Source organism: Nematocida minor (genome assembly GCF_024244105.1).
Source record: "Nematocida minor strain JUm1510 chromosome Unknown 7922, whole genome shotgun sequence".
Lineage (NCBI taxonomy): Eukaryota > Fungi > Microsporidia > Nematocida > Nematocida minor.
Window position 1 is genome coordinate 24,167 of NW_026250400.1, and position 20,330 is coordinate 44,496.

General features: G+C 40.2%; 10 protein-coding genes across 10 annotated transcripts; 6 read left to right on the plus strand and 4 right to left on the minus strand.

Annotated features, from left to right (window-relative positions):
• Nucleotides 1–25: 25 nt before the first annotated feature.
• On the plus strand, nt 26–832 carry NEMIN01_0446 (uncharacterized protein; the record flags this gene model as incomplete). The annotated part of the gene is made up of 1 exon (XM_051476388.1): nt 26–832. One exon carries the CDS (start codon nt 26–28, stop codon nt 830–832), a length of 807 nt encoding a protein of 268 aa, XP_051332348.1.
• Nucleotides 833–902: 70 nt separating this feature from the next.
• On the minus strand, nt 903–1,073 carry NEMIN01_0415 (uncharacterized protein; the record flags this gene model as incomplete). Its single annotated transcript, XM_051476357.1, has 1 exon — nt 903–1,073. One exon carries the CDS (start codon nt 1,071–1,073, stop codon nt 903–905), a length of 171 nt encoding a protein of 56 aa, XP_051332317.1.
• Nucleotides 1,074–1,462: 389 nt separating this feature from the next.
• NEMIN01_0447 (uncharacterized protein) lies at nt 1,463–2,155 on the minus strand (the record flags this gene model as incomplete). Its single annotated transcript, XM_051476389.1, has 1 exon — nt 1,463–2,155. One exon carries the CDS (start codon nt 2,153–2,155, stop codon nt 1,463–1,465), a length of 693 nt encoding a protein of 230 aa, XP_051332349.1.
• Nucleotides 2,156–2,417: 262 nt separating this feature from the next.
• NEMIN01_0448 (uncharacterized protein) lies at nt 2,418–5,597 on the plus strand (the record flags this gene model as incomplete). The annotated part of the gene is made up of 1 exon (XM_051476390.1): nt 2,418–5,597. The coding sequence occupies one exon, from the start codon at nt 2,418–2,420 to the stop codon at nt 5,595–5,597; it is 3,180 nt and encodes a 1,059-aa protein (XP_051332350.1).
• A 413-nt stretch (nt 5,598–6,010) lies between these two features.
• Nucleotides 6,011–9,235, plus strand: NEMIN01_0449 (uncharacterized protein; the record flags this gene model as incomplete). The annotated part of the gene is made up of 1 exon (XM_051476391.1): nt 6,011–9,235. The coding sequence occupies one exon, from the start codon at nt 6,011–6,013 to the stop codon at nt 9,233–9,235; it is 3,225 nt and encodes a 1,074-aa protein (XP_051332351.1).
• A 528-nt stretch (nt 9,236–9,763) lies between these two features.
• NEMIN01_0450 (uncharacterized protein) lies at nt 9,764–12,475 on the plus strand (the record flags this gene model as incomplete). The annotated part of the gene is made up of 1 exon (XM_051476392.1): nt 9,764–12,475. The coding sequence occupies one exon, from the start codon at nt 9,764–9,766 to the stop codon at nt 12,473–12,475; it is 2,712 nt and encodes a 903-aa protein (XP_051332352.1).
• Nucleotides 12,476–12,680: 205 nt separating this feature from the next.
• On the plus strand, nt 12,681–13,613 carry NEMIN01_0451 (uncharacterized protein; the record flags this gene model as incomplete). The annotated part of the gene is made up of 1 exon (XM_051476393.1): nt 12,681–13,613. One exon carries the CDS (start codon nt 12,681–12,683, stop codon nt 13,611–13,613), a length of 933 nt encoding a protein of 310 aa, XP_051332353.1.
• A 241-nt stretch (nt 13,614–13,854) lies between these two features.
• NEMIN01_0452 (SWI/SNF-related matrix-associated actin-dependent regulator of chromatin subfamily A-like protein 1) lies at nt 13,855–15,588 on the minus strand (the record flags this gene model as incomplete). Its single annotated transcript, XM_051476394.1, has 1 exon — nt 13,855–15,588. The coding sequence occupies one exon, from the start codon at nt 15,586–15,588 to the stop codon at nt 13,855–13,857; it is 1,734 nt and encodes a 577-aa protein (XP_051332354.1).
• A 293-nt stretch (nt 15,589–15,881) lies between these two features.
• NEMIN01_0453 (uncharacterized protein) lies at nt 15,882–18,497 on the minus strand (the record flags this gene model as incomplete). The annotated part of the gene is made up of 1 exon (XM_051476395.1): nt 15,882–18,497. The coding sequence occupies one exon, from the start codon at nt 18,495–18,497 to the stop codon at nt 15,882–15,884; it is 2,616 nt and encodes an 871-aa protein (XP_051332355.1).
• A 360-nt stretch (nt 18,498–18,857) lies between these two features.
• NEMIN01_0454 (tRNA (uracil-5-)-methyltransferase) lies at nt 18,858–20,219 on the plus strand (the record flags this gene model as incomplete). Its single annotated transcript, XM_051476396.1, has 1 exon — nt 18,858–20,219. The coding sequence occupies one exon, from the start codon at nt 18,858–18,860 to the stop codon at nt 20,217–20,219; it is 1,362 nt and encodes a 453-aa protein (XP_051332356.1).
• Between the last annotated feature and the right edge of the window lie 111 nt (nt 20,220–20,330).

Consider the following 20,330-nt stretch of genomic DNA (forward strand, 5'->3'; position numbering starts at 1 on the left):
ATTATGGTCTGAAGATAGATTAAAAATGGAAGTTTCAGAAGAGTTGAACAAAGAATATTGCAATAAACTCGTGGAGCTGGATAGCACGTCCGATAAAAAATACGATCTTTTGAGCATTGCCTCTGTTCCCAAAGAGAGCAGAACGCTTCTCTCATCATGCGATGAAAATACTTTTAAAAAAAGAGCAGAGCTCAGAGTGGCTCTTTCAGACTTGCTGGCAGAGCAGGCTAACTTTATCCGAACAACTGTAGAGTACATCTCGCAAATGCTGGACTGCAGCATCTATATAGAGCCTGAACTGGTTCAGCAGTCAACACATCTTCTAGTGAGCACGCGTGCAGATGGCCTGTGCAAAAGAACATACAAATACTTGCTGGGCCTGCTATTTAAAAAATCAATAGTAACCTTCCTGTGGTACGTTGATCTCTTCGAAGTGTCCAGGAAAATAAACATCACGAAATATTCAACATGCTCATTTGAAGCAGTGATAGCACAAATCACCGTGCACAACATCGTAAGAGGAGACTCTTTTTATGGCGTATCAGATGCTCCCATGCTGGCGCACAGGAACAACCAAAAAACACCCATTCTCAAGGGAATAGATATATACGATGCAAACAATGTTCTGTCGCGCACAGAGAAAGAGCTAATCAAAAAAAGCGGAGGTGTGGTGAACACTGGAAAAGTAACAAAAAAGTCCAAAGTAGTAAACGAAATAAACGAGTTCTCTGATATGATAGCATCGGGAGAGATATTGACTATGCAAAAAAGAGAAATACAAAACAAGAGAGTCGAGAAGGCTGAGAAAGAGAATTCTAGTAAAATATGCTAAATTTTATTCATGCCTACTTCTCTAGTAAAATCTATTTATTCATAATGGTTAGGCCAAGTTCTACTGGCTGCTAGTGAGCTGATGAGTAGAAAGCGTCTAGAAAGAGCCTCTTTTGGTCTGGAAGTGTTGTGTTTGTGTTTGAAAATGACATTGCTATCGACTTTGCATCTTCTGCTGAAATGTACTCGTATGAGATTACATCCATTGCTGCTGTAACATCTTTAGAATTTATTTCTTTCATAAAATATTTAAATTTGCATTCTCAGAAATACACCCATTCTTGGTTTTCAGCCATTCTTCATCCATTCAGATTCTTCTCCATTGGCTGATTGTTTACAATAGCAGCACACCTGCCCATCTCAAAAACCGTCAAAAACATTTCTTACTATGTTTAGTGCAATAAAAGTGTATCGATAACAATTAACAATATGTACATGAAATGTTTTATTTATTTGTGCAAGTACAAATCTTTTATTTGAACAATCCCAAAGAGTTTATTTTCTTGCTTTCTGGCTTTACATTGTTCTTTTCTTGCACAGCGATGGACAACTATTTGCAGATGAAAAGATTGCAGTGTGTGCGAATTGCAGTTCTTGGGCTATGATGAGAATATAAGCTGGCTTTTATCGCTCATTTAAGAAAGTGCACTTTCATGTAAAAGTCATCCGGTGTTTTGCACGCGAGCACTTTTTCACAGAACCTGTACAGATCTATATTCTTCATTTCGCTGTGTTTAGTCAGCTGGAGGGCGTAGTCTTTCAGAATATTCAGAAGAGCCTCCTTTGAAATGCCATTAAACTCCAGCGGATCAACCGGGCCTTCTATCCTCACGCCCTTTATGTTCAGCTCTTCGTACGATCTTACAATCAGCTCAAGATTATCCTCGTACTTCTTGGGCACTGCTATCTGCACCTCGCTGCCGCCTATTTGCGTAATGAATCCGAGGTTGCACGAGCTTATCCCTGTTATGCTGCACCACACAGTTCTCAGAATGACGGGATTGACTCTTTTGTCAGGAAGGCCTTTTATTCTGTAGAACTGAAAGTTTCTCAGGTCCTGTTTGCTTTTGTTTGATAAAACGTTCTCAAGATACTTCATTGCCTGGTCTTTGCTCCATTTCCTGCTGGGGTCTTGTTTTGCTTCTCCCCTGTATGCCTTTTCAGGCCAGGCTATTTCTGACTTTTCACTTTTTTCTTTCACAGCTTCAGTCTCGCTTGGCAGGACTCTATTTTCTGAGTTTTCTGTCTTTTTCAAGGACGTGCTCTTTTTCTGCTCTGCTTCTTTCTTTTCTGCTCCAAACGGCCTCTTCTTATTGCAGTGCATGCGTCTTATAAATTTGTTCATGAGAGTATTTATGCACACGCAGTAATTAAAGATAATTAGTTTTTCAATTGAAACTGCATTATTGAAATAGCAATTGCTGAATGCGGAATATACACACTCTTACTTAGCATACACCAGCTATCATCTGATTCTTATGTGTGCAGCTTTTTCTTTCCTCTTCTATGGGAGCATGCAAATTAGGAAATATAGAAAAATTATATCCTAACTGAAAAATTTTAATTAGTAAAAATGATATTTTAGCATGAAAGCCCAGAAACTATTGAGTATAGGTAGCGTGTTTGCTTTTTTTGTCGCACGATGCAGAGGAAGCTGGAATGGCCTTGGCACGAAGACAGATGGCAGTAGTGATCTATGTACATGCGGAAACAGAGTAGAAGACGAAGCAGATAACATAAATTGCCTTCCTGATGACCTATGCATAGATAACACATCATACCGTCGTGAATATGAATATTTCAATCCAACAACTGCGGTAGCAGAGCAGATTGAGCCGCCCAAGGAGTATGTAGCAGAAAGCAGAATTGATGAGAGCAATTTTAGCTATGCATATAGCACACTGAGCAAACCAACAGACCAAAATATAGCTGCAGATAAAATGGATAGTGTAGAGTTTTCTTCCACTGAATTGCCTAAAGAACAGAAATGCGAGATGAAACGATGCATAAAGTGCAATGGCATGTATGCCAATATTTCCAAAGAGGTAGGAAATAGTGCTGGAACATCTACTAGTGGAGAGGAGAGAAAAACAAGCGAAATACACAGCTTAGACTCTTTTTCTACAAAATCACCGCTAGATAGTTCTTTTTGGGATATGTATGATCCTTTTGGCAGGTTTGATACAATGATAGACCTGCACAGCAGATTTGAGCAGTACATAGAAAATGGCAGCATGGATGAGACTGCTCCTAATGAGGCTGAGAATAGTGCTAGTCCGTCTACTAGTGGAAAAAAAAGAAAAATCAGTGAGACAAATAATGAAGCAGAAGCACATACTCTTCAGCCTTTACCGAAGAGCAAGAGACAAAACGAAAAAGATCTGCTAGAAGCAATATCCAGCATTCTGGAAGAAGATAAAGAACAGCCTGCCAAAGAAGATAAAAAAGCACCGCCTACACCTAAAAAGGAAGAGAAAACAAAAAAGAAAAAAATGGAAATGAGCGATCTTAACATCGGTTTGTGGAACAAAAAAAGACTAAACAACCTAAGAAGGAAAGGGTATAAATCAAAACACAAAAAAGTGTGTGATACAAAGAATTTGGACATGTCCGCAGGCAAGAAGGGAGGCAGCTATTATAATAAGCTCATAAAAGAAATCACAGACTTTTCTGCGAATATTGCAGGACTGGTAGAGCATAACGCACTCTGGTACTTTATCGCAAGCAGAACTTCAAGTACAAGCACAAAGTATACGGATCTTTGGCAGCTAAAAGAGTGGCTCGATGAGAAAGATGATATCGATAACACTGCATACGCAGACATGGTAGAAAGCTTTAGAGGATACTATCCGGGCGCTATTGAAGATATGATAGCGTATGTAGAGAAAAACCAGCCGCTGAGAACCAGCAGAGAAAATCCTCTAACTGTGTGGAAGGAAACCCTAGGGGATATTTTCACGCGAGAATGTCTTGAGCTAAATTACTACGTGCTGGAAGAGCAGTTCAAAATTGGCGAAGTTTCTAAGAAATACCACGAGATAATACATGCCGTGCACATGATTATGGCGCTCCCTGAGGTGTACCAGGACTTCTCCAGGATCACTGTGAAGCTTATAAAAGAAACAAAAACAGATAGCAAGGTATTTAAAAACATGCAAAACCAAGAGATTTTGCTAGGAATACACAAGCTAGTACAGATGCACATGGAAGAAAACATAGAAGACAATATGTACAAAGATTTCTACACTATATTTAAAAGAATATACGTTAAAGAAGATCTGAAGAAGCTGACAGCAATCGATCTATACAGAGAAATGTACATGGTTCTAGGAAGTTTTTACGAGCGTGTGCCAGTGATCGATGTGAATAATGAGTATGTTCTGGTGGGAAAGTGCATAATAACAAACCAAAAGTATGTGGAGTGCAAAATAGACGTAGTCCACGGACCAAATGGATCTCTTATAAAAAATTGCAATGCAGGCTACACACAAAAAGAGAATAAGTGGAACATCTCATCTGACATCCATTCACACTACCACGTGTACTACGTAGATAATGCAAAAAACAAATACAGGAGACTGTGCATGCCTTTTTATAAAGACGCTAGAGGAGAAGAGCATTGCATGCATACAATCGATGGACTAGTAGACCACATAAAAATGCTCTACAGAATACACGAAGAGAGTGATGTCGTGCACCCTTTTAAGGTAGACAAGGAAAGCAAAAGATGGTCATACATCAGAGAAGACCAGAGAGACCAGACGGTAAAAGACTTGCCAGAGTATGAAGTGATGATCTACCGCATTAAAAAAGAGGTAGAAGCAGCTGAGTTTACATTTGCAAGATTCCTGCCTCTCAACTATTTTAACAGAGACAGCATTTGCATTCCGCTGTTTCTTACAGAGATGATGAGGTCTGCTGTACAGCTCGGGCCTTTTAAAGAGGAAAAAGAGCACAAAAAACTGGATTCCATAAAGCTAGAAAATGAAGAGCCTAGTGTGTATGTGTATAACAAAGATTACGTAAGCTCGCAATACTCTGATGTACACCACTATTACGGCAATCTTTACATACCAACGAATGCAGAAGAAGAACAGGACATCAGCTGTTATGTGCTAGACTGCCAAATAATCGAGAATAAAGAAGATAGCGCTCCTACAAAGCTTGTGTGGCATGTGAGAATGCCCGAGAGCGTAGACGAGTTTACGCACTGTGTGATGGACGACTCTTTCAAGAAAAAAGAAAACTCAAACAAGTTTAGCTCTTTTGTTAAAACAGTAAAGTCGAGAAAATACTGCCAGGATAGCAGACTCCAGGGCCTTTGGCTGAGTAACAGCCATGCACCAGACAAAAAGACAGTAGAAAAAGAATCTATGGTATATATCTGGAATACATACACAGAAGACGAGCAGATGATCAATAAGAAGCCAAAAGAGATCAATCTGGAGGCAAAGTGGATAGAAGACCGCTTAAAAGAAATAGAGGATAAACTAGCGGGCCTAGGAAGAACAAACCCAAGCCATCTGAAGGAAATATGCGATAAAAAAAAGAGACTGTTCGCCACAAAAAGCAGGCTGAAAAGAAAACTAGAAAATCTGGACAAAGAGCTGCACACCGCGCTTTCAAGGGGAGCCAACTCCCAGGCAAAGTTCATGGTGTTTCGAAACATGAACAGCAGTAAATCCAACTTGGGAGCACATAACGAGGTTTTAGATGTTCTGATCTCGATTTATAGAAATCAGAAAGGCAGTAGCAGCAATAAATAAAGAATATTTATTGGATTTCAGTAGGTCTTTATTGCGCCCTTTTCTCTGATTGATAGTGCCATCAGGGACGTGTTCTATAGTTATTTCTATATATATGCTGTGTGCGCTGTTTCAATACTAATCCAAAAATAAAATGAAAATTGCCAGGTAAATTGAGCCTCTGCAATGAAAATATAATTAAAAAGTCAGAATTTACCATAAACGGGTGCTGCACGTCCAATGAGGATGCGAAGGATAGATAAGAGGCAGAAGATCTTCTAGTAGAGCGGGTTGGAAGTCACTAAGTGGACAAATGCACTAGCAGGCTACAGATCATATAGTATTGAGAAAAGTAAAAGAAATACGCATTAGGTTGTGCAAAAAAGGCATATCCTAACTGAAAAATTATAAATAGAAAAAATGATATTTTTAGCATGAAAAAACAAGAAATTAAAAGGTTCCTGAGAGCGCTTGCAGTTCTTGCTTTTCTTATCGCAGAGTGCAGGGGAAGCTCGAGCGGGCACAGTGAGTATCTAGGAAACAGCCCAGATGCGCACGGAGCAAAGCAGAAAAACCTAGATCCGATGGATCCTGGAGTTTCTTCTGCTGCTCAGAGCTCTGTAGGTGATGTTTCAGGCCAGAGCGAACCCAAATATTTTAAAAGAATAAATGAAATGGAAAATCAATCTGGCATGTCTAAACAGTACATCGCAGCTAGAATAGGAAAAAGCGGCTGGTACGACAGGCTGGACAGCATGCCCGAGCCAGTGCGGAAGAGAAAAAGAAAAGGAAGTCAAATGAGCGAATTAGACATTTGTGCTATTGGTGCATCAATAGACGATGATCCTTTTGCAGATAAATTTGAATGCATTGACACACTAGACAAAATGATCAACTGGATAGGCAAGGTTGAGCCGCCCATAGAGACGAAAAGCGCAGACGAGCCAAACGATCTGGATGATTCTCTTATAAAGGAGTTTGAAGGCATTGACACACCGGAGAAAATGATGGACTGGATCGGCGGTGAGAGCGAAGAATCTGCAGAAGAGAAAAGTGCAGACGAAATAGATGATCTGGATGACTCTCTTATAAAAGAGTTTGAAGATATTGACACACCAGAGAAAATGATGGACTGGATTGGCGGTGATGCCGAACAACTTGTAGAAGACGAGAGCTCTGATGAAATTACCACTATCGAGCCAGATCACAGTGATAAGGCCTCTAAAGAACCAGAAAAAACACTGAATAAAGCAGACAGCTCAAATGCTTGCCCCATCCTCCAGATTCTAGTAAAGAAAGAAGAACTAAAAAAAGAAGAGCTACCAAATAAAATATCTGGTGCCTCTGATTCACAGGAAACAGTGTCTGAAACAGCAGCAGACATTTCTGCTGAAGAGTTTGGCACTTCGCTGTGGACTAGCGGTGAGAGACTAAGCAATGCGAGAAGAAAAAGCTACAGGTCTAAGCACAAAACAGTGTATAAATCTTCTCTCTATGATGCAGAAATAGGCATGTATGTAGCTAGCACAGTATATAAGGGAAAATTTAAAAAAGCGATTGAGGATTTTTGTGCAAAAACCGTCTTTTCAATAGACCAGAATCCGCTGTGGTACTTCATCATAAGCAGAAGCACAACAATATGCACAAAGTACAAAGATCTTTTTGGACTGAAAGAGCTGTTCAGGAGCATAAAAGACGTTAAATACAAGAAAATGGTGGAGCGTCTAAAAGGATACTACCCCGGTGTGTTTGATGACATGATAAAATACATTCAGAAGAACCGGCCAATAAAAATTAGCAAAGACAAGAAGCTGAGTGTTTGGAAGGAAACAGTGGGCGATATATACCTGCGAGAGTATCTTCAGCTAAACTACTGTTTGATAGACGAGCACGAAGAGCTCAGCCAGATCGACGAGAAGTACCACGAGGTGGTGTATGCAATGCGCATGATTCTGACGCTTCCTGAAGTCCATCAAGACTTTTCTAGCATCACCAAAGAGCACATAAAAAAAACATATACTAATGACGATATGTTTATAAACATGCAACACAACATAATTTTAACGGGCATACACAAGCTAGCGCAAATGCATGCAGAAGAGGAGATACAAGAAGACATATATGCAAATATCCATGCAGCTCTTGAAAAAATACATGGCAAAACAATACTGGAGAAATTATCAGCAGTTAAGCTGTACAAAGAAATCTACACGATTGTTGGAATCTTCTACGAGAACGCAGAGGTAATCGATAAGAGCAAGGACTATGTGCTAGTAGGAAAACCCGTAATAACAAAGCAGAAGTACATGAAATGCAGGGCTGTAGTCAATACAACAGCAGATGCCTGCGGTAGAATATCTCCGCACCCCACATACTCATTAAAGATAAACAGATGGACTGTTTCATCTCATGTGCACGAGCACTACCACGTGTACTATGTGGACAATGCAACAAACCAGCCCAGGACGCTGTGCATGCCCGTATACGAAGATGGCAGCGGACAGAAGCACTATATGCACTCAATTGGAGACACGGTAAAGTACATCAAGAAGCTCTACAAAATAAAGAAAGAGAGCGACGGTATATACCCCTTTAAAATGAACAAAAAAAGCAAAATGTGGTCGTATATCGAAAAAAGCGAGAGAGAGCAAACAGTAAAGGATCTACCTGAGTATCAAGTAGTGTTCTACCGCATTGAAAAAGATCTGATGGAAAAAAAGTTTACATTTGCAGAGTTTAGGCCCTTAAAGGAGTACGATGAGAACAATATTTCGATTCCGCTGTTTCTTACGCCGTTCATGCAGGCTGCCGTAGAGCTGGGGCCTTTTACTAGAGCAAAAGAGCACGCAGAGCTAGAGACTATAAAGTTCGAGAACAAGAAGGCGAGTGTGTACACTTATGACGAAAAATACAAAGGAGAAAAATACTCAGAGCTGCACAAATACTATTGCAATCTATACATAGTGCCAAACAAAGAAAAAAGAAGAAACACAGAGTGCTATATGATGAACTGCACCTTTGCTGAACAAGCAGATAGCACAGTTGAAGCTACATGGTATGTGAGAATGCCCAGCAGCAGTGTAAATTCGTACACACACTGCATACTCGATGAAGCCCTAAAGGGCGATGAAAACTTTGAAAGCTTTAGCACTTTCATTGAAACAGTAGAGGAAAGGAAGTACAATAAAGACAGCACTATACAGAGCTTCTGGCTGAAAGACACAGACACAGAAGACAGTGAAGACACAAAAAAGAAGCAAACGCTGTGCAATTGGATAGTGGATGACAGCACATGCAGCCACTCTGTGAGCAAGAAAAAGCTGAAGGACATAAAGACTAAGATATCCAGATTGCGGAAACAATTGAAAGATGTTTTAGAAGAACAGAAGTCTTTAAGGAAATCAAGAAAAAACGAAACAGTAGAGGAAAAGCGAAAAAATAACAGCTTGAGCTCTGAGAAATACAAAACAAAAATTAAGCTGGAAAAGCTGCACAAGGAGCTATACATAAAGTCTTCCAGAAGGCCAGACCCGCAGGCACAGTTTGTGGTGTTTCGGTGTGTGAATGAGAGCAATTCCAATCTGGGCGCACACAATGAGATTCTTAACTCCTTGATTGCATCCTACAACAGTGAAAAGTATCCTAGCAACAATAAATAGAGTTGGCTCTCCAATACCAAGCAGTTTCTCTGTTCAGATATTGATGCTATTTGTGCTATGAATATGCTTTAACACTATGCACAGGCTAAACTCATAAAAAACGGGCTTATATAGCTGATAATTCAATAAAAATATCCTTTTCTATAGTTTTACGTCTGCTTCATTATTCAGCTGTTAACGCATATCTATGTTATGTGTGTTCTATATCTAGTACAGAGCTACTGTGGCACTTGGGTTATTGGAAACGCTAGTAAAATTCTTTATGCTACTTTTATTCATCAGCTGGTGCAGAAATAAAAGTGTACAAGAAATAGAATAGACTTTTTTGTATGCAGAAACTCAGAAATAATACGTATACATCTTGTGTTGCCAAATAAAATAAAATCTTGGAGAAATTTTATTAAAATTATTAGGCATACAGCATTCCTAATTCCAATTATCTACCAATTTTATTTTATTTTCTCAGCATGGTTACATTAGGTCACACTCCAACTGAAAAATATAAATAGCAAAAATGATTTTTTTAGCATGAAAAATCAGGAATTAAGGAAAATTCTAGGTATAGGCGCAGTGCTTCTTGCTTTCTTTATCGCAGAGTGCGAGGGAAGCGGGGATGTGTGCGGTAAGGATGGTCTTAGCGTTGATAAACTGTCTATAGGAGGGAAAAGAAAAGCATGCGAAATAAGCAACCCAACGAGTGCAGCGAGCCATATGCCTCCATCAGTAGCTAAAAAGCAGAAAAAAGAAAAAAGATCTTTGAAAGAAGTGTTTGATATTATCTGCGAGCAGAAAACAGTTGAAAACACAGAAGGTAGTGATGATAATGAAGAAGATAGTGATCATGTTCAAGATGGTAATGATAATGAAGGTAGTAACCATGGTGAAGACGGCGATGATGAAAGATCAGTCCAAGACAACCATAAACAGGTCTCTCAGCCTGCAGGGACAAGACGCAGACAGAGAATAAGAAAAGTAGAAAACAATGGAATTAGCCTGTGGAACAACAGAAGATTAGACAGCAAAAGGAGAAAAGGGTACAAAATAACACATCAGACAATATATAACCACCAAAACACTGAACAGTACATACTGGCTGATGTGAATGTTGTAGCGTACCAAGAAAAGCTGAAAAATAAAATTAAAGAGTTTTCCGCACAAATTGCCTCATCTGTAAAAAAGAGTCCAATGTGGTTTTTCGTTGCAAGCGAGGCTGTGAACATAAATAATAAGTACAAACTTCTCTTTGGGATGAAAGAGCTGTTTAAAACTGCGGAAGGAGATGCGTATAAGAAAATGGTGGAGAGCTTAGAGGGATACTACCCCGATGTGATTGGTGACATGATAGAGTATGTGCATAAACACCATCCGCTGAGGCTCAGTAAAAGAAACCCCAATGTGAATGTGTGGAAGGAAACTTTGGGCGACATTTATCTGCGAAGAGAAGAAGATCTAAATTTCTGCATCCTGGACAAACAGGAAGAGATCAGCAAGATTGACGAGAGGTGCCGTGAGACAGCGCTTGCCTTGCAGATGATTCTGATGTTGCCCGAGGTGTACCAAGACTTTTCTGCAATAAACATAAACCAAATATACAAGATAAAAACAGCGCCTGCTGACTTATCTGAAAACACAAAAAACGAAAATGTTCTCTTAGCCTTCTGCAGAATAGCTAAAAAGATCAGCAATAACAAAGAGCAAACTAACAGTATGTACATGGAGCTGTACAGCTGCCTTTCAGAGATACACAGCAGAGAAAAAATGCTAGAACTAAAAGCTGCGGATCTGTACAGAGAGATATACACAATCATTGGGAGGTTCTATGAACAGGCATACATTTTTGACGAAAACAATACTATTCTAACGGGTAAGTGCATGATAACGAACCAGAAGTACAGAAAATGCGAAATAGAAGTAGAACTATCATCAGAAGAGGTGGACAAAAGAGTTCAAAGGCCAAACTATTCATTTGAGGAGAACAGATGGACTGTTTCACCTGATGTGCACGAGCACTACCACGTGTACTATGTGGACAATGCAACAAACCAGCTCAGACTGCTGTGCATGCCCGTATACAAAGATGTCTGTGGACGGAAGCACTATTTACACACAATTAATGACATAGTAGATCATATAAAAAATTTGTATGAAATGAAAATAGAGCTAGACCACATACACCCCTTTAAGCTGAAAAAACAAACTAGAAACTGGTCGTATGTCAAGAAGAAAGAGAGAAACAAAACAATAAAAGACCTGGAAGAGTATGAGATAGTGTTCTATCGCATCGAGGAAGATCTAAAAAAAAAGTTTACTTTTGCAGAGTTCAGGCATTTAGATTCTGCTGCAAATGATGACACGCTTATTCCCCTCTTCCTTACTTCTCTAATGAGGTCTGCTGTAGACCTCGGGCCGTTCAAAAAGAAAGAAGAGCACACTGAGCTGAATTCCATAGAGTTTGAAAACACAGAGCCCAGCGTGTACATCTACGACAGAGAGTATGCAAGAGAAGAATATTCAGATGTTCAGAGTTACTACAGGAATCTACACATATTACCGGATATAGAAAAGGGCGGTAATGTAGATTGCTATATAATGGGCTTGCAGACAGACAGACAGCCAGATAGTACTGTTAAGGCAGCATGGTATGTAAAAATGCCCTCTAGTGTCGATGAGTACACGCACTGTGTGCTTGGCAAAGCCTTCAAAGGAAAAGAAAACTCTAGAAAGCTCGATGCATTTATTGCAGCTCTAGAGTCGAGAAAGTGCTGTAAAGATAGCGAGCTGCAGGCCGTTTGGCTGCAAAACAATAGCATACTAGAGAACGGTGATCCGACAGAAAAGAAGCCTGTGATAAACATCTGGCTGCCTAGCAGACACTGCGAAGAAAGAATAGCAAAGAAAAATGTAACAGAGATCAAGTATTCTCTCAGAAAGACAAAAGATAGATTGATAGTGGCAAAAAAGATAGTAAGCGAGTTGGGAAGCTCTAACAAGTACGCCGACACGCCAGAGCTGCTGAGAAAAAAGAACACAAAGCGAACTACAAAGAGCAAACTGAAAGTTAAGCTAGACAATCTATATAAACAGCTATACATAAAAATATCTAGGAAGCCCAGCCCACAGACAGAGCTCATAGTTTTTCGAAATGCCAACAGCAGCAAATCCAACCTGGGAGCACACAACGAAATTCTTGATGCTTTTATCTCGTGCTACAGGTGTTCAAGGGATATCAGCAACAAATAAATAGCGAGTGTTTCTGATTAGTTGCTGTATAATTTTTCTGCTAATAATATTCTTATTTTGAAAAAATAGAAAGCTCAAGGAGCTTCCTTTTTTATTTTTACTGGTTTGCTCTTTGGACAAAACCAATTATTGTGTAGAGAAAAAAGCTCTGCAGTCCAATCATTTTTTACTTCCGTGATAATCCAAAGGCGCGCTCTATTTGTCTATGAACTCCATCAATAGAGAGACCGATTTAAGCACGCAGAGCGAAGATGAAGAGTTTTCTCCAAGAGTCCAGCTCTCTCCCAGGCTTTCTCTTTCCACGGATGAAGAGTATCTTAAAGCCATTCTTCTGTCCAGGCTGATAAAAAACATATTTTGTGCTTCAGGCCTGAGCAAGATAAACGCCCCCACCGAGTCTACAAACCCGTTTAAGCCGCACTTTCACCTGAGAAACGTTAAAATCAAAACAAAGTCAAAAGACGTGATAAGAGCATGGGTTGTCTACAACACAGAAAAAACAGTAAAAAAATGGGCGCTTGTTCTGCACGGCAACTCAACCAATAGGAATACGTTCTCCCGTCTCTACAATGTAGAAAGCATGATAGAAGAAGGCATTGGAGCTCTCATTGTGGACTACAGGGGATTTGGAGACTCTGAAGGAACTCCGAGCAAAACAGCTTTTATTGAAGATGTCTCTGCGTGCATCCAGTACTTCAAAAAGAAGCACATATTTTCTATATCAATTGTGAGCTATTCCCTGGGCACAGCAATTGCTCTGGAGTATCTGGTGGAGTACGCTAAAAGAAAAAAAAACGCAGTGATCATTGAAAAGCTGGTTCTTGTGAGTCCGTTTGTCTCTACGCTGGATTTGCTCAGAGAATATAAACTGTGGAACTTGCTGGAGATGGCCATACCTGACAGCTGCTCGTATGCGATGCACGGGCTGGGGTATGACTCGCTGGAGAACATAAAGAAAGTAGAGATTAAAACACTCATCATACACGGGTCATCGGACTGGCTCATTCCCTGCCACCACGGGGAGAGACTGGCAAAGGACAGCGACGCAACTTTTTTGAAGATAGAAAATGAGTCGCACGGGACAATATTCAAAAACCCTGTTACATGGAAGACCATAGTCCGATTCATAGAAAACTAGGATATTTTCAGCTGTAGCACAAATGAACACAAACTGCAGATAAATAATAATTCTTGGTCTAAGGATAGAGTGTGATTGGAATAAATTCTGAGCTGTTTATTAGTAGATGTGCATCTTTTTATTTTGTACAGGCGTTAACCTTTCTTTTTCTTTTCTTAAACTGTATCTGCAGCAAACTGTCTTGCTGTCTGGGTGTGCATTTGCTCTGTTCATCGCATAGTGCATATGCTCTGTTCTTATCCTAGAAATCTTGGATTTTTTTCTGCTTTGGATCAAACACTTCAAATTTAATGTTCACATTGTCTTTCTCTGTGATTCCTATGCCTGTTAGAGTGTTGTTCTTTCTTCTGAGAAGTGGCCATATCTGTCTATCCACATTCGATGCAATCAGGTAGTATATCTTTACCGTTTCTGTTTGGCCTATTCTGTATATTCTGTCCTCTGCCTGGTGCAAGTCTCCTGGGCTCCATGGCAGCTCTGCGAATATAACTACTCTCGCGCAGACAAGTGTCAGTCCGGTGGAGCACGCCTTCAAACTCAGCACAGCTACATCTATTTTCTCATTGTTTCTGAACACGTCGCAGAGTGCCTCTCTTTTCTGTCTAACTGTAGACCCATCTATCTTTATGGCTCTTTCCTTAAACGCCGCATATATTCGGTTCAGCACTTCCTTGTGGTGCGCAAATACTATAATTTTGTCGTTTGTGCTGTTTCTTTTTTGTTTTATAAAAGAGAGCACATCATCTATCTTCTCCACTGCTGTCTTCGTATACTCCATCATTATTTCGCTCGAAGGGCCCTTCTTTGTTACTGCCTGTATTTTTAAGTTTGTCTCTCGCGCATACAGTTCGGTTTTGAAGGAGACGTGGATGCGTTTCTTTTCTCCCAGCTGCAAACACTCTTGCTTTATTCTTCGTATGAGAATGAGAGAATTAACCGCTATTTTTAGCTCGTCTAGGTTCTTGCTCCCTTTGTATTTCATTATGTGCTTGACTCTGGGGTTGCTCGCATTGTAGTGATTTTCGCTTATTCTGCAGTACCGCTCGTGGTAATCGGTGTAAGAGAAGAGAAAAGGGTAGATAATGCTTATCTGCGTATACATCTCGGAGGTGTTGGAGAGCGCAGGTGTTCCTGATAGCAGTATGACCTGTTTCATTTTCGAGAGAAACGGCACAAGAGACTTGCTTCTTTTGCTCTCTGTGTTTTTCAAAGACTGCGACTCGTCTGCTATTCCCATAAAAAAGTCTGCATGATTCAAAATGTCTGTGTGCGTGCTTGCTCCGTTGTAGCTGACAATCAGAGCAGATATTTCGTTTTCTCTAGGCGGAGCTCTGTGCGCCCAGTCTTTTACATCATAGCACCTATTTGTGATGTATTTTTTTACCTCGTTGACCCACATTGCGGTGTTTGAGGATGGAGCCACAATAAAAATCGATCTTTTTACTTCATTTGGGTTGCTGCTTAGGTACATCTTTGATATGGCAATGGCCTGAAGAGTTTTTCCCAGGCCCATTTCGTCTGCTATCAGCAGTCTATACTTTCGGCGATGTGCTGTCAGTACGCCCTCTATCTGGTGTGGCTGCAGAGACAAAGAAGACTTTCCATCAAGAGAAACCATTTTATCAGGAATGCTTACAGGCAGCATCTTTTTATGCTGTGCTTCTTCCTGGTACTTTGCAGACAGCGCTCTGAGCAGGGATGCAGGCGTGCCATCTATTTTACTCTGCGATGGTATGCACTTTTTTACTATCGCAGAGTAATGCGAAATGTGAAACTGCCACATGTTCTCAAGTATGCAGTATTTAGAGCCGTCTTTATCGCAGAGGTAGGAAGATATTTCTTTCGTGCTTGGGGACAGCTTCAGCTCAAATTCGTTTGCCAGCGAGATGGAAAAGAGAGGAGGAGCAGAAACAGCGGATGGCAAAAGTGGTTTTGTGTTTTGCAGCACAAAAAGCGCTTTATTCTCTGCACTCATAAAAATAAAACTAGAGACAAGAGTATTTTTATTTTCACGACTAAATAAAGAATGGGAAACAATAGAATAAAAAACAGGAATGTTAGAGAATGGTAGATGATCGGGTACAATTGTCTCCAGTAAAACTAAAACAATCTGCTGCTGCTGCAGTAATAACTAGCAGTAAAAAGATCGTTGTTAAACCATATGGTGGCTTTATTATTTTCTTTTTGCTAATCCACAAGTAGGGGCACACTTTCTTGCTAGCACTCTGTTTGTGCAACTATTTAAAAAATTCATGCATTGGGAGATTGCTAACTGCTAGATATTTTATAATTTACAGCATTTGTGTTCTCAGGTATTGTTTCCGAGAGAGCTATTTCAGTGCCATAGTGGAGCATGTATGTTTTTACAGACTTTGGTAGATGAAGTATGCCATATACCACAGCACGGAGCCCTTCAGTTATGTAGGAGAGAATAAAGGGGAACAAAACCATGCACATTTTAAAGTATGCACTTTTTTCTATTAGACAGCCGTTGCAAATTATCACATCAAACACAAGGAACAGAAAGAGAGCGCCTGCAGCCTGCAGAAGAGTTCTAGCAGACTTGCTGCTGTTCCTTAGAAGAATGTCAAGAGAAACTGCATACGAAACAGCCCACATAAAGTGCCCAGAGTGTGCAGAGAATTCTTCTCCCATTGGTTCAACAAATACCATCTTAAAAAGAATGGTAAACAGCAGAGACACAAAAGGAAGAACACAAAGCACAATGCAGTGGCTTAGGGCATAGCGCATCTTTACAATTACTAGGAACCTTCTCTTTCTAAAAGAGGCACATAAAATGGCCAGAGACGTGCTTATTACAAAAAGTACACTTTTTAAATTTTGGAGCACATTCGGAATTAAATCTGCTGCTCTTTCTCTTCTGAAGTTTTCCAGGCATACAAAAAACTCGTAGAGAGACAAAACAGCCGCAATAGACAGCGCACAGAATAAAAGAAATGCTACGAATATGTAAAGAAGCACACGAAGTATGGCAAATGGTGGAACATAGAAGAGGGAGTACAGCGGGTTATAGAGCAGCTCAGCTCTTCTTGCCCCCATCACAGACACAGCCCACTCTTTATCCTCTGCGTCCAAATTCACAAATCTTTTCCCAGTTATGTGTCTTTTGTGTCCTTTCTTGTCGAAGTACATATTCTTTTCTTCCTGTGTAACCAAAAGGCGTCTTCTCTTGCGTATTTCCTCTTTATTATACGGCACAGAGTTGCGAGATGGCAGGTAGTGCAGATGTCTTAGATCATCTCCTATATGAGGAAGTGTGCCGTCAAAGAGTAAAGAGCCAATCTTGAGCGAATGCGATAGCTTTTGTGTGATGGTGCTGAACACATCCTTAATACTGCCTATGTATGCCTGTATTACCCCATTGAGAAGAAATTTAAACAGGGGAACATAGTAGTACATCCATGCAACTGTTTCTAGGGGAGCTTTAGCGTCTTTTTTCATGCTAAGCAAATATTCGTTTTTCATCAGATAGTGTATGCAGTACACAGGAACATATACACCCATAGAAATGCATGCAAATACACACACAATCACAAAATATCCTACAATGTTGTCTAAAATGCTGTCCTTGATGATTCTGCTAATGAAGACATCTAGTGGACACACTAAGGCACACATTCCAGGGCGCACAAGCCAAGACACTCTTCTACTCACCGCTTCAAGCAGTGCGATAAGTGCATTCCCAAATAGGACAAAAAACACGCTCACCATGTCTACAAATATTTCTAGCCTTTTGAAACTACTCGCATCAAAACTAATGAGAAGATATGCGCCAAAGTGTCTAGACAAGAAAGCAGAATGTCTCTTAAAATCACAAATAGTGCACATCTTTCTTAAGGCAATCGAGCACTCCGAGCGTGCTAGCAAAAAATGAACAGAGTCTCTGGACGCATAGCCTACAACACTGCTTACAAAGTATGGCAGCATTACGTATCTTAAGAAGATGATGATAAGCAGCTTGCAATACACTATCGATATATTTACACACTTGCTGCTTATTTTGAACAGAGAAATAAAAATATTGCACAGACAGAATGTAACGTACATAATAAGAAGAAGGATGGCAGTGGACAGCATAACATTCACAAAGACCAAACCATTCTGCAAATCATCAACTGGGATCAGAAAGTGTGAAGCTACGCTTACGACCGCCAAGGAGATGAAAAAAACAAAGTAGTTGCGTGGGCTATAGTTTAGCTGAAAGATGCTCTCTGGGTCTTCTTCGAATATAATCACATTGAATATTTTCCTCAGCTCTTGTTCTGGTGTTTTTATGCTACCTTTATTCTGATCGCCCAGAAGGATGTTCTGGCTTAGCTCAGCATACATCGCATTGTATTCACTAAACATGCTTAGCTTTGTCATTGTTTCGAGCAGCGTGTAGCTGTTCTGTTTGTGTATGGTGTTTATGTGTTTTCGTCTCATAAAGCACGAAACGGAGAGAAAAGGAGAGAGAACAGAAAGTGTAAATATTTTTGAAACAGGTCTGCACATAAAAAATACAAGTGAGAGCAGAGCACTAAAAACTGTATGAAGAGGACGTACATACCTGTTGTACGCCCATGCTTTTGCTTTTTTCATGATGTAAATCACATAAGATGCGATAAACAGCAGAACACTCCTTTTTGTGGGGTGTTTATCGGTGTGCACTCTTTTCAGTTTTATTTTGTGTTTGCACAGATTGCACACTTGGCTCTTACTCCTGTGGATCCATTCCAGTATGCAGGTGGGGTGAACATATTGCATATTTCCAAGGCATTTGCAAGGGCTAGCCAGTCTGCTGTCTGGGGTTTCGGGCTCAATGCATATACGGCAGCAAGGCACCTTTTCACAGTGCAGTATATCTAATACTTTGTTATCCATTTGTAATTATTAAATAAAAATAATATTTATAGATAAGCCTCGATCAAAAAGATGTTTTGAAAAAGTAAAATTAGAAAGAAAAACAGCACTCATTGCCCCTTGTGTCTACAAATACGAAGAGCCTTAGTAGATTTACTCTGTGTCCAATGCTTTCCAAAGATCTGCTGTCCATTTATGCTTATCTCGGATTATATTCTTTGTCTGATTAAGAGGATAAAAAGTGGATAAAACACACAACTCGCTCTGTAAGCTACTCCTAAAGAAACTGCACAATAAAAGAAATAAAAGACATGTTGAATTTTGTGCTAGAAGCCAATAGAGAAACAGAAAGAAAGAAGAGAAAAATAAAAAATTTATTGCATGGAGTCTCATACAACCACATGGAAAATCCACAACATAAAAAAACAGACAAAAAGAGCGGCCTTGCTGCAAGTGATAAAATCGCACCTGGAGCACGAAAACTTCACTCTTTCTTTTAAAGATAACAAGAGACTGGCCATTTTAATAACCCTGGAGGACCAGCTTCCTTCAATAGTATTTTGCAACAGACCGCTGGACATAAGAAAACAGAAATCAGAAGAAAGAAGCGTTAAAGACATAGTCACACCGCTGAACGGAATGACATACGAAGAGCAGCTGGCCCATAAAACAGCCAAAGTGTCTGATTTCTGCTCTTTTCTAAACTGCAGCGAAATCGAGTCTATTTCTTCTCCCATGGAAACAGGCTATAGAAACAAGTGCGAGTTTACCTTTGGATTCACAGGAGAGGGCAAACAGGTACTTGGGTTCAGGCCAGCAAAGTTTTCTTCTGCACCTAACCTGATAGCAGACCCAATGGAGTGCACTTTCAACACGCCTCCTGAAATGCTCTCTTTAGTCGAGAAGATCAACGGCTATCTAGATAAGAATGACGGCCTTGTCTACAACAGAATAACAAAAAAAGGGCTGCTAAGACTGCTTTGTCTCAGAAGGATAGGAAAGCACTTTATATCCATTCTGCAGGTAAATACAGAAACATTCGAAGAGGCCCTCAACAGCCAGCTTATCACTGATTTCATAAAGATTTTGTCTGAAGATGCTTTCATAACGTGCTCAACAGGCATATTCGACGGGCTGCTGAGAACAGCAGAAATAAAACAGGTGAAGGGAGAGCCCAAAGAGTACGAAGAAGTGCTGAACAACTGCACCTTCAAAGTTTTTCCACTGGGATTCTTCCAAGTAAATCTCGGAGTAGCTGAGCTTCTTACGAGAACAATCCAGAAAAGCATCCAAACAGAGACGATACTGGACATATGCAGTGGCTCAGGACTGCTGGGGATATGCACAGCCAAAGGCACAGAGAAGAAAGTGTTTGGCATGGAAATATCCCAAGAGTCTATCGAAGACGCCAAGAGAAACGCGCTTATTAACGATGTGTCAGCTGAGTACTTCTGCGGATCTGTGGAGAAAACCCTTCCCCTGGTGCTGGCCAAAGTAAAGGAGACCGCATCGGCTCTGGTAGATCCCCCAAGAGCAGGAATCTCCGATAAGCTGGTGAATGAAATCATCTCGCATAAAAACATATCGGAGATCTTCTACATCAGCTGTTCGTACACCTCTGTGAAAAATAACTTGCTAAATATCTCCAGCAAGTACGCTCTAAAGAAGATATATGTGCTAGACATGTTCCCATTCACTGCAGATGTTGAGTGTATATTCCACTTTGTGCGAAAAGAAGATTAAGCCAGCAGATGTCTCTACTAAATAAATCACACCAGATTAGATAAGAAGTCAAAATCAAAATTTATTGAAAGTACATTCCAGTAGCATGCTAAACTCTGAGAACTCTTGGAG